The sequence below is a fragment of the Bos javanicus genome, chromosome 1 (assembly GCF_032452875.1).
Source record: "Bos javanicus breed banteng chromosome 1, ARS-OSU_banteng_1.0, whole genome shotgun sequence".
Taxonomy (NCBI): Eukaryota; Metazoa; Chordata; class Mammalia; order Artiodactyla; family Bovidae; genus Bos; species Bos javanicus.
In genome coordinates, this window is record NC_083868.1 from 35,736,390 (window position 1) to 35,753,330 (window position 16,941).

At 34.2% G+C, this 16,941-nt stretch overlaps 1 protein-coding gene across 1 annotated transcript; it reads right to left on the reverse strand.

The window, feature by feature from the left end:
- Nucleotides 1-399: 399 nt before the first annotated feature.
- POU1F1 (POU class 1 homeobox 1) lies at nucleotides 400-16,312 on the reverse strand. The gene is made up of 6 exons (XM_061433061.1): nucleotides 16,051-16,312; nucleotides 12,503-12,574; nucleotides 5,221-5,445; nucleotides 2,605-2,769; nucleotides 1,795-1,855; nucleotides 400-769 (listed from the first exon to the last, which is right to left on the reverse strand). The coding sequence occupies exons 1-6, from the start codon at nucleotides 16,190-16,192 to the stop codon at nucleotides 559-561; spliced, it is 876 nt and encodes a 291-aa protein (XP_061289045.1). The 5' UTR covers nucleotides 16,193-16,312; the 3' UTR covers nucleotides 400-558.
- Between the last annotated feature and the right edge of the window lie 629 nt (nucleotides 16,313-16,941).

The following is a 16,941-nucleotide window of genomic DNA, read 5'->3' on the forward strand; positions in this document are numbered from 1 at the left end:
CATTTCTGATTAAGATTTATTCCTAAATACAGTAATAAAATTCTAAGGCACCTCTGGTTCTTAAGTGCAAAACTTTTAGTTCAAACAAACTATTAAAGCTGATGGCAAGCAGGGCATTAGGTAAGGAATTTTCTAACTGGATCTTCTCTGGTGATATTCTTTATGGGACATACTGACTAAAATATTAAAAAGCAGATATACAGCCTTTGGGAAAAGAATCTTTACACTAAAAGAGCACATGTGCATACTCGTGTGTGTGTGTGTGTGTGTGTGTGTGTGTGTGTGTGTTAGGGAGAGATAGAGGGAAAGATATAGTGAGAGGGACAGAATCATTGTTTTAATCCTATTAGTCTTTGGCTTAAAATGTACAATGTGCCTTCTGAGAATAATTCATCAACATAATTTAAATTGTATTTATTTTTAAAGTAGAAAAGAAACACTTCTGCAAAAATTACTGATGTGATTTTTTGAAGCTAACCAAATAACTAATTTCTATTTTGGCTGGAGAAGAGAAAGGAATGAAAAGTAGAAACACTCGCTGTTACACAATAGGAGAGCCTATCTGCATTCGAGATGCTCCTTAGAAATAGTAAATAAACTCTGATTCAGGCTTGTCTTCACCCGTTTTTCTCTCTGCCTTCGGTTGCAAAACCAAACCCTCACCACTTCTTTCTCCAGGTTTAGTTCTTCAGCCATCCGGAGGATCTCCTGAGAGGAAGGCTTATTCTGTTCTCCAAAGTGTCTCTCCAGGGCGTCTTTAGCAGCAATACTGGGAGGTGGGGAGTTGGCAGGAAAGAAGGGAGATGATGGTTTAGGCCCATCAAAATCAAGTTAGGTTACATTTCCTAAATATTAGTACTAACATTAACGTAAAAAGGAAACCTAAAGACGCTGAAAACACCTGCAAAGCTCTTCAACAATAATAAATGTGAAGTTTTTTTGAACATTTAGATGCTTGTCTCATGTAGGCTCCTTTTACCAGAGTCACAGGAAGAAATTAAGGAGGGAACCCCGACATTGTTTATCCACTTTCTGCCACAAGAGGGCACTGACTTACTGAGAAGAAAATAATTCTGTATGCATTTCTAAATGTCCCCCAGAACTCAGGTTATCGAAATGTTTAGTGTACAACTAACCAACCAAAACAAAACCTGTATATTAGCAATTTCTCCATGAGCCTCACGGAAACTACAAAAAGATAAATGAACAATCTGGCTTGAAATGCTAGAAGTCATTTTGAACTTTAAGCAACTAAAATACTAGTGACCAGTTTTGTTAATTTGAAATAATATAGATAACATACTGACTTCCCTTGTGGCTCAGATGGTAAAGCATCTGCCTACAATGTGGGAGACCCAGGTTCAATCCCTGGGTCAGGAAGATCTCCTGGAGAAGGAAATGGCAACCCACTCCAGTATTCTTGCCTGGAAAATCCCATGGATGGAGGAACCTGTAGGCTACAGTCCATGGGGTCTTTCCCGGAGCAAGATTTATGTCTAAACCGACAGTAGAAACAGTCATTCTTTTTAGCTGTGATTGTACAGCTTCTGTTTTATCCAAAACTTGCATAGCAAAACTGTTCTTGAATCAAACAATACATATTTTTCCATCAAATTTTAAATTTCCAGCTGTTTCTCAGCAGTAATTTATTGAATGTTGTACTTTTTCACCTATTTTCTCAATTGGCTCTATTCATTTTTATGTTATATTGAAACTATATTATACTCAAATGTTCATTCCATTTGTAAAATATCATTTTCTTCTCCACTAACTTTTAATATCTCAAAAGTATACCTGATTGTTGTTCTCCGTTTCCTTTTTCTTTCATTTGCACCAACTTTCTCATTGTATAAAGCTGTGATGCGAAAACAATGAATAATTACAAAAACAAAGCAGGTTTTTTTTTTAACTATCAGATTTGGATTTAAAGTTTCTTTATAAAACAATACAAAATAGAATTACCATACATTTTTGTTTTAAATATTTGCAGTATACATCATTTTAGATTACAAGCCCTAGATTAAAATGTTAACACAGAAAAAAATATTAACTTTATAAATATTAACAGTTGTCTTTAAATCATACCCTATCTTTGTTGAAACAGTTGCTCTAAATGCTATCAAATCTTGCTCTTTAGCCAGCCTTGACATTAATATAAGTAGATAATTTTTATCACATTAAATTGTTCATCTAGCAATTGCTTGCTATTCACTAGAAAGAACGGTGTGTGCAAATGCTCTGGCTACACTTATATTAGGTTGTAAAAATGATTCATGAATAATTACTACAGTATATAGCACAGCAGGAAAAAATCTGGATACATTAAAAAGAATCATTTCACCACTTCACACCTATGCCACATTGTGTAGAAACTTTCCCTATATATTTTATTCTCTCATTATTTACCTTCTCAATAAATTTATTTCTACACTTTCACTGGCCTTGCTTTTCTTCATAGTGTGATGAAACAAGATACTTATTTTTCATGTCAAAGAGAAAAATCAAACCAAACTTCAAACCTCTTGCTTTAGTACAAATTCAACTGAGGGAAACCATTGTTTTTAGGTTAAAACATTACTGTTTCCAGAAACACAGCTTTTGTACCTCCTACTTGCTCGGCTTCCTCCAGCCATTTGGATAATATTGCTTTTAGTTTGCATGCATTTTTGAAGCTGAGCTGCAGGTTTTCAAATCGGCAGATAGTTGTTTGACTGAATTCAGAGCCATGCACAGCTGCCAGAGCTTCCCCAACATTTGTCTGGGTGTATCCTGTGAAAGAATAACAAAGGCCATGAGCTTCAGTTTTGCAAGAAACACTGATTTTGGTCCACTATTGTATAAATTTGTGTAGTATTTTTGTCAACTATTAAATATTGCTTTAACGATATATTTGTTAGCAATTTAGAATAACAGTAAGGTTATGCAGTGTAGAATTGTCTAGTATTTTAAAAAATTCCTTCTAGTTAATAAGTTAATATTTTAGAAGCCAAAAGAATTCAGATAGGAACATCTGCCATTCATATTTAGCCAAACTGGATAAATGTGTTAAACACACTTTGCAAAAATATATAAGAAAAGTTTCTAGACAATGTAGCATAGGTATAAAGTAGTGAAATGCTTTTTAATGTATCCAGATTTATTTTTTTGCCACTGGGCTATATACTGTAGTAATTATACATTAACCATTTTTATAACCTAATATAAGTGTAGTCAGACTATTCTTTGCAACCCCATGGACTATACAGTACATGGAATTCTCCAGGCCAGAATACTGGAGTGGGTAGCTGTTCCCATCTCCAGGGGATCTTCCCAACCCAGGGACTGAATCCAGATCTCCCTCATAGCAGGCAGATTCTTTACCAGCTGAGCCACTGGGAAGCCGAAGAATACTGGAATGGGTAGCCTATCCCTTCTCCAACCGATCTTCCTGACCCAGGAATTGAACTGGGGTGTCCTGCATTGCAGGTGGATTCTTTACCAGCTGTTCTACCGGGGAATCCTTAATACACACTTTAGAAGACATTTAAAAATTCTCTCTAATCATTATTATTAGGCATCTGTTGAAATATGCTCAAAATCTATAGATATTAAAATATAATATGTAAACTATATGGTGATATATCACAAATATTTTTATCTCAGCTATAAGAGTGAAAAATTCAACATGTTGAAGTTAACAAATAAAACTAAGAACTGTGTTTACCTTCCCTAAAAGCATGCTTATTATGAGACTTTGGTCACACAACATTTTATGTATATCACCAAGCATTTATTATATCATTTGGTAATGCTTCTATCTCCAGGCAAAAAGTTTTCATAGATTGTCTCAAACATTCTCAGAATATAAGTTGACAAATGTCATCAATGTAGAATTTGAAACATTCACAGTCATATAAAAAGTAAATTGAAAATGAATGTCATAAAGATGCCTACTGCTGTGTTTATGACAAATAGTAACTACATATTAATTCAGGGCCCAAGGCTATATACCTGTATGCATAAAATGATTACATATGATGCCCATCAATTGATATCATTAAAAGTTACCAATGGCTCAGTCCACAAATGCAGAAGTTTGTACTATCAGTTCAGTCCATTAAAAATATATTTCATGCATTTAAATCAAGGTTAATTATTATGATTATTTACATTAAAAACACTTCACCCTAGAAAGTGAGCAAAGGCTATGAACAGATCGCTAACAGAAAAGGAATTACAAATGACTGTCCAACACATGAAAAACTTCTTTCACTCTTCACTCATAAGGGAAATTTAAAATGAAACTGCTACTTTCACCTAACTGATTTGCAAAGGTCCAAAAGATTAATAGCATCTTTTCCCTTCAATAACTATTTTTTATTCTACATGCCAGTCACTGTTCCAAGTGCTGAGGATATGCCATTAAGGAGAAAGCAAAAGGAAATAAACAAAAAACAAAAAACTTCTGCCTTAACAGAATTCATATTCTGAAGAGTGGCAAAGGAGATACTCATGGTGGCAATAAGATTTGTTAGAACTTACATAGAGACCAATTTGACATCTACTGAAATTACAAATACACATGCTCTTCAATCAAACAATTTTGCTTTTAACACTTTCCCTGCACATATATTTTTATCGGTGCAAAATGCTATTTATGAAGTTAATCATTGCATCATTGTCTTCAGTAACATAAGATTGAAGACCATCTAAATTCCATCAGTAGGAGACTGGTAATATATTCATAAAATGGAATTGAGAGATGCATTAAAAAGAAGAGCTCTCTAAAAAACTAATTCTGAAAGCTCTCCAAAATAGTCAAATGAAAAACGTCTATATGAAGAAATACATGAATTTGCTTATATGAATATGCATAGAATAGAAGGATTCACAGAAACTAATAACACTGATAAACAGGAAGGATAAGCAGAGGGATACAATTCGCACAGCTTTTTAGCTTTTGAATCACACAAAGGTATTAATTCAAATAAAACAAAGGTATTTCTAAACTTATGTTTGAAAAGGAGACCATTAATTTAGAAATCTATATATTTTTGCTGCTAAGAATTTACAAGGAAATGAAGGTTGCTATAGGTTTTCATAATTCAACTTACATCCACAGTAGAGATGTAGAATGAGAACTGTCTTAGACTTCTGAGCAGCATGTAAGAGATTAAACAGTAATAGAGTAAGACTTTGCAGACGGAGTTGTGTGTCCCACAGCTGTTAACAAGCACCTACCTAGCTTAATTCTTCTCACTTTAAACTCATTGGCAAACTTTTCAAGTTCTCGGATTTCTGGAGAATCCATGTCTATTGGCTCTTCAACCAATTTGCTTTTCCGCCTGAGCTCCTGCTTGAAATCAGCGGCAGTGGGGTCCTCTGAAAGGAGAGGCTGATGCATGGGAGGAAAACCATGACTCAACGTGTGGTCAGGAAACTTATAAAGACAAGGGGTTAAGCTCCCTGTAACAACAAGAAAAGGACCATTTGTAATTATCCCTCATTTTGATACATGGAAAATTTTGGCCCATCAGATTGTTCTGTGACAGCCAGTCTCAGTTCTAAAAGGTTACCTGACATTTGCTTTTCTGAAGTAGAAGTCAGTGTAGCTTAGTATAAATGGGATCATTTTTTTCCACCTTCCTGGGAGCAGCGGAAACAAAGATAATGCAAAGCCAAAGGAAAGAACCAGGGACTTGCGAATAATTTAAATAGAAATAAGCAAATTTCAAAAAAGTGTGTTTTCCATCATTGTTTTTCTCTTAAAAGACTTCCATAGCAGTCCAGTGGTTAAGACTTCATCCTTCCAGTATAGAGGGCATGGGTTTGATTCCTGGTTATGGAATTCAGCATGGCTCCCCAAAAACAAACAAACAAAAATCTTTTCATTTGTTATTGTGAATCTGAGGTTCAACTCTACCAGAATGTATATTTTCTTAATTATAATCAAGGTGTATGTTAAGTGCTATGCTGGGAAATTTTCATAGCATTGAAAAATTGATTTTACAGCATTAAGAAATCCAATGTTTTATCAGTAAATGCTTAATTTAGTAAAGGCAAGTAAAACGAAAATTATGAGAACAAAAAATACATTAATAAGGTTTAAATAGATTTAATGGTAATGATGGATGTCGACAAAAAGTAACTTTTAAAGATCTATTAGAAGGTCAGCAACAAGATTCTTGCAAAATATACTATGATGGAATCATTTCTTGATTACTATTTAAGAAGAAAAAGTTAAGTGTAAAGGAAGGGTGCAATTCTAGATATGATACATGCTGCTGCTGCTGCTGCTAAGTCGCTTCAGTCGTGTCTGACTCTGTGCGACCCCACGGACAGCAGCCCAACAGGCTCCTCTGTCCCTGGGATTCTCCAGGCAAGAATACTGGAGTTGTCATTTCCTTCTCCGAGATATGATACATAATCCCTCATAAATGATGAAGCACTGAATCCATTGAGTTAGTTAAATGAGAAATCTCAAAAAACTACATGATTTAATTGTTTAATTGCTTCTAGATTTCATTCTTCATTTGGAAAGAAGAGAGAATCTCAGTCAGGGAGTATTGGTGACAGGATGGTATAAGCCAAATTCCCACACATTTTATTTCTGTTTTCTTCAGCAGTATATTACATTTTTATTCATAAGGATTTCACTTTATATTAAATGACATGGGTATAACCAAGACATTTTGATATAAATAAAATATTCAATAATTAATCATTTTTCTTATGAGTATAAATTAAATATAAATGACTATAGAAAATAGGCAGTAATCATTCTTAGAAACTTACTAAAAAATACATCAGTTTTATGCTATTTATAATTTCTCTATAAATACAGTCAGAAATCAGACATGAGTAATAGTGTATTTTGCCAGAATATATAAATCTTAAATTAATATATCAATATGTAATGAGCAAAGAATATTGCAAGTCAGTAAGTTGTTGGCTCATATTATTTATATGAGAAAATATAATTTTGAAGTGTACCCCTATCCAGTAGACTATTATTTTTCTGAAACAAAATACATACAAGTGAGAAATTAAGCAAAATATCATAAAATAAGTATAGCTGTTTCATGGATATAAAAAATGTACAAAAGAAACTATTTCTGTCTAAAGCAATTCATATTACTTTCAAAAATCAAAACTATCCAGTTTTTTGTTGTTATTGTTAATCATCCACTTTTTGCTTTAGTGGGTGGTACATTGAATAGACCAGATACCATTTTAAAAAGCAATTTTATCAATTTTTAATTTATTACAAAATTCAATTTTTTTAATGTTTGTTACATTTTAACAAAGCTCATTTTTGGCCTAATGTTAGTTTTAGATTTCTACTAGTTAAGTAAAATACTAATATATAAAAAAATTTATCACCTTTATGTTAACATTTACTTAATATTTATCTAAGGACTTTTGTTTTATTTTCAGAGAAAAAAGTGTGTATTTTTTTATCCACAATTTAAAATTCATATAAAAACAAATAACGTTCCTTGGGTGCTAAGATGAATTCACTATACAATTGAAACTAGAAGTGAAGCCCTGTGAACACCACAATAAGCCACATCAATAATCAGTTCATTTTTCAGGTAATCTGTACTCAGGGAAATCAGATGACTCAAAGATTCTGCATCTTAAATATATTTGGCCACATTAAACAAATGCTTTCAAACAAAAGTTTTATAAATATTTACAAAAATATTGGAAGTGTGCCATCTCTATTTATGGAAAAATTTAAAGCTAGTGTATACATTATAAATACTCTGGAGAAATGGACATTTAGAAAATCAATTTGAACATGAGTCCATAAAGAGTGCACAAGAAATACCATGTTCAAAAGTTTGGCATCTAGAGGAGGAAGGAAAACACGATGTGTGCTGCGTTATTTTTCATTAACTGAAAGTATCCACAATTATCCACAGGGACACAGTTTTCCTGAAACTAATGTTAAACAGAAATTTGGGACAGTCACAAGCATGGTCAGACAAACTGATTTCTATTATATGATCCTGTATTTGGGAGAAAATGGGGATTGATTGGTATGGTATATGTGACAAGGTATTTTAAAAGGTTTTTCTAAAGCCTGGAATATTAAGAAGTCGGGGTTTGAGCACGGAGAGAAAAGATGCAGGAAGTTGTGTGCCACAGAAGTTTCATGAATATTTTCCAAAACACTGATAAACCAAACTTGTCTATAAGCCTAGAACAAGTGCACACCTAAATAGCTTGGAAAGGTTTGTACATTCTTTACAGTCCAAGATGGATTTTCACCCTGCAGATTAATCCACCATAGCCTCTCTGAACTGCTCTGCATGGACTTCTGGACGGCAGAGGAGGGAGAGGAACAGAGATTAAGTCTTTAAAAGCAGAAGATGGGGAGCTGAGGTCCAGCATGCCTTACGGGCACCTGTTCAAGGTCCCATGATACAGGGCACACTGCTTTTCTGCAGCACGTGGCTCAGACAGCTGCTAACTGACAACATCTCTGAGGTTGTGAGCTAGAAGCTTTAAAAGAACAAACAGGGGAAGAAGGACATAGTAAAATACCCCCACCTTGCTGTAGAGATGCACAGCACAGTTCATTTAAATATTTCCATTTATTTTCTTTTTTTACGTTCATGCATGACAATGTGAAACAAATCATAAATTTGAATTGTGATTTTTTTTCTCTTTTGTGCATTGCTACATCCTATCCACATATAAACAGGTCTTCTGCCTAGTTCTGTAAATTAGGTTGATTTGGAGCACAGCCATGGCCATTTGTTTACAGATTGCCTGTAGCTGCTTTTGAGTTGTGAAGTTGAGACAGATGCTACATAATTTAAGGAATAATACACAGTGTCCATGCTACTACAGGCGCCTTTCATGATCCAGAGGCAAAAGATGGTCAGAATTACTCCTTCCCTTAGTGTCAACACATCCAGAATAAGTGAGGCAAAAAATAAAACTAAATAAAACAAAAAAGGAAATAGAAAAAAGACAATTTAAGAATGAAGAGATGGCCTCCAAAGTAGACTGTTTTCCTATGTAAATGTGAAACATATTTCTGGTACCTCTTGTCCTAGCCCAGGTGGAAAAGACACTTTTTAGCTATATTCATCTTTTATTCTTATTATCCACATCTCATTAAAAAAGAGCATTCATCTCCTTGAATAATTTTCCAACATCAGCTATTTTGCTTTCCTCTTAAGATCAATTTTTAATCAAGGACTCTTACTGCACACCTTGGGTGGCCATTAAAACACATAACCTTGCTGGGTTTAGCAATCATTACCATGTAGCTGATTAGCCCAGTTCACACAGGACGGTGGGCAAGGTACACAGCTCATTAAGTTTGTTTTCCAACTTTCACCCAGCTTTACAAATGAGAACAGACACCACCTTGTATACCCAGAAATCAGAATTTTGAAAGGTTTTTGTTATTAGTTTTCTTTTGTGTTTATCTAGAAGAGATTTTTGAATAGTATTTGTAATTCTCTGTTTCCTATTATCCATCCTGCAGGCTGTTGAATTATTTAAGTACTTAGGAGAGAAGAAACAGAAGAAGAAATTTAACTATGAATGTATCTGAAGAGAAGATCAAGGAGAAAACCAGGCTAAGTTGGTGGAAAGCTGCCACAACTCAACTCAGATAGAGCTATGTATGGTACCCATCACAACTTGGATGTGAAGAGACTAACACTTTGAGAAGCTAACTTGAACGAGGTTTGTAATTAGTTCCTGGTGTGGCTAATTCATTTCACCACACCAATCATTCTCTTTGATATTCCCACACCTGGACTATGAGGCACAGAGGATTCATCTAATGATTAGAATCCTTCCTACAAACCTTAGCTTAAAATACGAGCTGTAGCTCTTGCTTTCCAGTGAGTTATTAATTTAATGAAATGCTCAGACTACATATAAGCATCAGAGTATAGGGATAAAATAACCATATTCAAATAAAGCAATTTCACACCCTTTGAAATATTGCTCTTTGTGCAGCTTCACTTTTATATGGAGTATGTGACAATGAACCTTCGTTGTTGGTGATTAGACGCTTCTGTGGATTGTGTGGAAGTGGCTGATTTGATGAACGCCTGAGACTTCTCAGAAAATTCAAATGACATTACCAGGTTTCTCTTGTGTATTTTAAACCTTTTCTGAATTCCTGAATATTCTGAATCCCTGTGTTTTATGACTCAATTTGTGTAGCTTCTCTGGGGATGACAGCAGAAAGGTTCAGATTCTCTGAGATTAAATCTGCCATGATGCAAAGGCTAATACTGAATATATGTCAAAATAGTGACATTGTAACAAATTACAAAGCACATCACATTTTAATGATCTCCCTCTCAAAAATATTCAAATATAATCTTTATGCTTGACATGGTGAATTTTTCTTTCAGCGACAAAATATATGTAATTTTGGTTTAAGACTACAGCAATACCTCCAAAGCTTAGGACATCCATTTTTTTCATTATTATCACCAACCTGGGCTTTGAATCATTTTAAAAGGTTTTTCCAAAGACCTCTCCTTTTTAACTTCTAATGGAGATGAAAGTTTGCTGAGGGCCTGCTGAGGAAACTTGGACCAGCACAACCTGAGTTGCCTGTGGACTCTCAGCGTGAACCTGGGCTTGTTACCTGCAACCCTGGAAACAGGAAGGAAGTCAAGTTTCTCAGGCCAGCTGTGAACTCAGCAGCTTCTACCTAGATCTGGTGGGAGGGAGGTAGTAGTAAAAATCATCTCACAGTGTTTGGTCTGAGCACTAACCTCCACTCATTGCTGCCCCTTGCTGGGTGCAGAGATGACTTAAGTTGCATGTGGGCTCCTGGGAACTACTGTGAAGAACAGCAAGGACTCTCTCCTCCAAGAAAGAGCAGCACATGTCTATAAGCTCATCATTTCTTGTCTCTGTAATCCAAGTGTGGTGGAGGCCACAGAAAGCATTTGAGCGGCACCGCTAGTGGCTAAATGCACATTGTTCTACTATTTCTATAATGAAAGTAGTTCATCTTCAACGAGAGATCCTCTCATTAACCATGGATACTGATTAACAGCTAAGTACACGAATCATAAACGGTCCGTTTTCGCAGAGGAAGAAAAATATGACTTTCCTTATTTTTTAATTATTGAAGAGAGACATTAAGATTTAAAGGTAACCATTAAGAACATCAGTTTTCACTTCATCATAAAGGTGAGGATATAAGTTTATTCAGAATGCTCTCTAACAGAATGTAGGAAAAGCTAATTTGTTCTAGAATATATTATTTTAAAGTTTTAATGTTTTATTTAGTGTAAATTTGAGAAATTTTTAGAAATTAAAGGTTGGTGAACTAAATTCTTTGTTCAATTTAATTTCAAATTTATAGGCATAAATATATGTTTGATTTTTTAATTACCTACTTGGATAACAACTATTACACGAGCATGCACACACACATGTTTATATTTTTCACATAGAACATTGGTAGTAGTTTATTGTCACTGAAATTATTTCTTGCTGCAGAAATAAATATAAAAGATTGAGATTTCTAAATAATTTCTGTGCACAAAAAAATTACTGTATAGCCATGGTCTAAAATTAAGTCATAAATTTTGTGATGAGTGGATCTCTTAGGTCAGATTTTCTTTCCCTTAAGAAAGTTGCTAACAATACTTTCATTTAAGTGTCAGCAAACAAGATAGTTTATCTTGATATAGTGATGCTTTCTTTATCCAGAGGGAAATAAGTATGTAACTTATACTATTTCAATCTTATCCAAGACTCAGAGCATCTCAGACAGGGCTGCCAAGGATTCAACTAGGCTAAAGCTGCTGCAAATCTCTCTTAGCCTTCAATGTCTTATTTATCTTTACAGACCAAATGGCCAAAAGAACTACTGTGATGAGGAATATGCTCTATAAGTTAGTCTATCTGCTTTGGTAGCCACAAAAGATTATTAAGCACTTTCCTGTTTTATTTTAAATTCAGGAACTGAAGGAACAGCCAAAATCTCAAGGGAAATGATGACTATTAAGTTCCGTACCTCATAATCATTAACCCTGTTGGTATGGAGGCGGGCAATGAAGTCATTTAAAGCTTTTGCTGACTTGCTCACTGTTGGCAACTGAGGAATTTTAAATCTGACCTTATTTTAGTTAATTTACTTTTAAATTTAAATAGTTACATAAGGCTAGCAGCTACCTTATTATTACTGGAGGCAAGCCCACCAATGGCATAACCAAGTGACAATTCGCAGTTTGGCAACAGAGAATTAGAATAAAAATCATACAAAGCAAACACAGGCGTTAAGAAGCATAGCAGTTCATTTCAGGCATGTGGAGAACAGCAGTGATCAGGTATAACTATTATGATCTCTGAAGGCGTTACAGATCAGGGACCATTATAGTAAGTGGTGGATTTAGCAGCAATTTCTAAGGTTAGGAGATCTGAATTTCATGATACACTCTGGTCAAGATTCCCTTCGACCCAGAAAATGCATCCAAGCATCCCCAAACTCAATCTTACATGTAAAGACAATTTTTCTTACCTGCCATCACGCCATAGGTCGATGACTGGTTTCCATAATGACAGGAAGGAACAGAATAATGAAGTCCTGTTGCTGTGTTTCCCAGCATTGTCACCACAAAACATGTGCACAAACATTTAGGAGTTTGGATCAAAGACAAAATAGACGGGACTGGTAAGAAAATGTATGAGGATTCAAGACACATTCGTTTCATTTCAAATGTACACATTTATGCTATTCTTAAAGTTATATGCCAATAATTTGTTCTCATTTGGGGGCAGTTCTCTGATGAGTATGCTAAAACTAGGGGTTGACATTTTTCCCAAGTAACGAGTTCATGAATCATCACAGTGGACTAGAGCCTTCATTAATTATATCCAGTGTTCTGGGTTGGCGTGACTGACCAGTTTTAACCTTGGTGGGCTACAGTCCATGAGGTTGCCAAGTGTCGGACATGACTGAGTGACTGAGCACACGCACACAACTGGAAGCTGCAGTTTTCTTGCAGGTGTCACCCAATGTAGACTTTGCAAAGAACTGACCAGAGAATAGTCTCTTAAAATTCTCGTATAACATGGTACTATAAAATTGTCTTTTGCTGGAGCAATGAATACAGAAATCAACTCTTCATGGGTCTTTACTTTTACTTCTGCTCATTCACCTAACAAATTTCTTCCATCAAAGAGGAAGTGGCAGAGCCACTAGCCTTTTATTGGGTATGATCATAAAACTCCATTAAATTCAGAGGCTTACAAAAACTCTGTGACAATGTGCAATGTATTTAGGCTGGTATTGAAACCATGAGCTTGTAGATTTTCTGCATGCACACAATTAATTGAACAATTCTAATGATGAAGCTGGTCAAAAAATAAATTCATTGATCACTGAGTAACTAGAGGTTTATAAAGGTTGAGTCCAGCATATAACTTAACTTCATTTATAAATAGCTACAAGTATCATTGAATTAAGGTGTATTTTGAAATTAAATTTGAATTACTTAACTTCTATCAAGCTTTCAACATGAATAACAATGAACTACTAACAATAAAATCACTAATCAATGTTTTCTTTTATATCTTATTTTCTACTTTTTCCCATTATGTCCTCAATAGAGTGGTGGATTTTCAAAAATATAATTGTATCTTCTTGAATAATATGAGATATTAGAAGAGATTTATAGTCCTTTTTGAAAATATATAGTCTATCAATTAAAGACATAAAGTAAAACATTTTCTCTAACTATAACTCATTTTTAATATTTTAAAGTATCTGTATAAATTTTCATTTTACAACTGACACATAGAACTGAAATAATTTTGTGTTATAATAATTTCTATGCATTCCAAAATTAAAGAAACATGAAACGCATTGAATATCCAACTGCTCCTCTCATTATGCTGCTGCTGCTGCTAAGTCGCTTCAGTCATGTCCAACTCTGTGTGACCCCATAGACAGCAGCCCACCAGGCTCCCCGTCCCTGGGATTCTCCAGGCAAAAACACTGGAGTGGGTTGCCATTTCCCTCTCATTAAAATCATTTCTAATTCTTTACCTAGACAATTAGATATATACGGTTACAATTTGATGGAGAAATTATAAAATCAATGCTATTGCTATTTAAAACAATAACAATAGCCATTTAGGACATTGTTACTAATTATGAATTTTTTTACCTCCAAGGTTTAAATCCTTTTGTTTTGCTGATTTGGGGAAGTCATATAAATGACAAGCTAATTTACTAGATACATTATTTATTTACTTTTATTTTTTTTAAATAAATAGGGTTTTGAGCTTAAACCTGCTTAATTTTAACCTCAATTCCAATTTTTATTCTAGCCAAATACTATCCACATACAGTATATTATGCAAAAATGCATTATCCTTCTCATTCTCAATCTATTTAAATGTCCATTATTTAAAATACACAATTAGCTATGTGATAATTGTATGGGAAGAGTCCAGGAGATAGTGAAGGACAGGGAAGTCTGGCATGCTGCAGTCCATGGGGTTGCAAAGAGTTGCAGAGTTCAGACTTAGCGACTGAAGAATACAACAATATGTGATAATTGTTTAAATTTATTTATACCACACCTCTTCATAAAAATACTTTATTACTTTTTTTTAAAACCATGTTTGAGGATATTTGCATCAGTATATGTTTAATTAAATTCTGAGACTCTTCAGTAGATAAAAAACATCTCTACATTAATAATTTTCCCCAAATCTAGATAATATGATCTTTAGATATTTGAAAATTCTGTTAAAGATTAATACCAAACTTACATATAACTTTCAAAGCTGCTTAATTTTAACAAAATATAAGGCTAAAATATTTTAAATTGGCATATAAATGTGTCAACTCAAATTGATTTTTAAATTTATAAAATTTAGCTCATATTTAGATTGCTTTACAAGTGAAAAGTGCTATTAAACAGACATTTACCCAAGACATTGTTTATTAATCAAAACCCTTTGTTACTGAGTAAAAATTAGACACATTAACAAAACATATTTATTTGCTTGGTTGTGTTTGAGACAATATATTTGAATTAATTTTAATTTTCATCTAAGAAAGTTATATAAGAAAATATAAAAACTTGATTAAAGGTTGAAATCTCTTCAGAACTAAATCTTGAAAAGATTCAAATCAGTTCATGGATTCTAAATATTATATTGCCTCTAGCCTAGATGGGAGGGGAGTTTGGGTAAAAAAGGATATAGTGTATGTATGGCTGAATTCCTCTGCTGTCCATCTGAAAATATCACAACATTGTTAACCGGCTATACTCCAATATAAAATAAAAAGTTTTAAAAATAAACAAATAAATATTATATTGCCTCTAGACTTGGTTTCTGAGTTTTTAATTATTCTAAAGAAGTTAAGTGTATTTAAAGTGAAAGTGTTAGTCGTTCAGTTGTGTCCGACTCTTTGCAACCCCATGGACTGTAAGCTGCCAGGCTCCTCTGTCCTTGGACTTCCCCAGGCAAAAATAGTGGAGTGGGTTGCCATTCCCTTCTCCATGGGATCTTCCTGACCCAGGGATCAGACCTGGGTCTCCTGCATTGTAGGGAGATTCTTTACCATCTGAATAAAGTGTATTTAAACATCTAATTATTTTATTCTTTGAAACCCACTGTTGTTGGTATCAGGAATCATTCAGTTGTGTTTACTCAGAGGTGTACGGCATTTTTTAGACATGGTAGTAAATGTAATCTAAAAACCAAATAAATCTCTAAGAGGAAAAAAAATCACCTTTTAAATTATTTTACACTATTTCTTTAGTTTTACTCTTTATCCATACATGTTTGCATAGAGTGGTTTTCAGACTCACTGTTTACTTGTATAGAAGACAGGTTTTATAATAAAATCAACAATACTTGAAATTACTACACTTACTAATATTTCTTGAATATTTTCTTAGGCATTTTGTCTTCTTTAATATCCTGAATATTTAACTTAATACACATTAAAATTTTTTTAAAAATGAGATTCTAAACTAACAAGATTCAAAGCACCCATCCTGACATCTTAAGGCGCAGCCGCATGTAGACTGTTATTGAAGTTAGTACCTGTGGACATCACGTTGGTGGCGTGGTTGGAGACCGGTAGGCACTCCGCAGCACTGGGATGCATTATCAGAGGCAGAGTTGCAGAAGACTCAGAATTCAGAGGTATAAAGGTATCAGTCGAAGTAAAAGGTTGGCAACTCATTCCCACAAAAGAATAGAAACGGAGAAGAGGTGCCACTCCTCAAAGTCAGTTTTATTATATTACAATCTCAAAGGGCCGTTTCAAATCTCACTACCTGCATATATACATCAGGGAGGCTCTGAAGCACCAAGAGAGCGCATGCTGGTATTTATACTGCAGGGAAATCCCTTTATACATGTTAATCATCTTTTCCCAGGGGTATTGCTTTATCAATCTGGACAGTCTTCCTTCTTACCCAAACACAATCCATGCCCAAGAGGGGAAGCTGGTTCTTGGGTAGGGAATGAAGGCAAAGGAGAAATCTGAAACTCAATTTGACAACTTCAGTGATTCAGATCTTTTAGAAAGGAATCAAGAACTTAATAAAAAACTGTCCCTCAAAGAAATAATGCTGCAATGAATTGAAAGATACTGGGTGCCTCTTTGCTACGAACACAATGACAAATTTATATGTATGAGATTTTTTTTTCCTTTTTTCTGATAACTTCATTAAATCTGAAAAATAATATAAAAGTACAGGACACAATTTTAAGAAGCAGACTCTTTAAAAAGAAGCATAGAAGACTAAATGTGAGAATGACTATATTACTGACTACTGATTCATAGGCAGTGCAATCCTGAAAAACTGTAAGAACAATTGAACTTTTCCTATATCATAAATAGGAAATGATAAAATATTACAGTTGGAGTCATTTGTAGACAAGATGAACATAAATGACAGTATCTCTTCCTTGATTTCAATTTGCTCA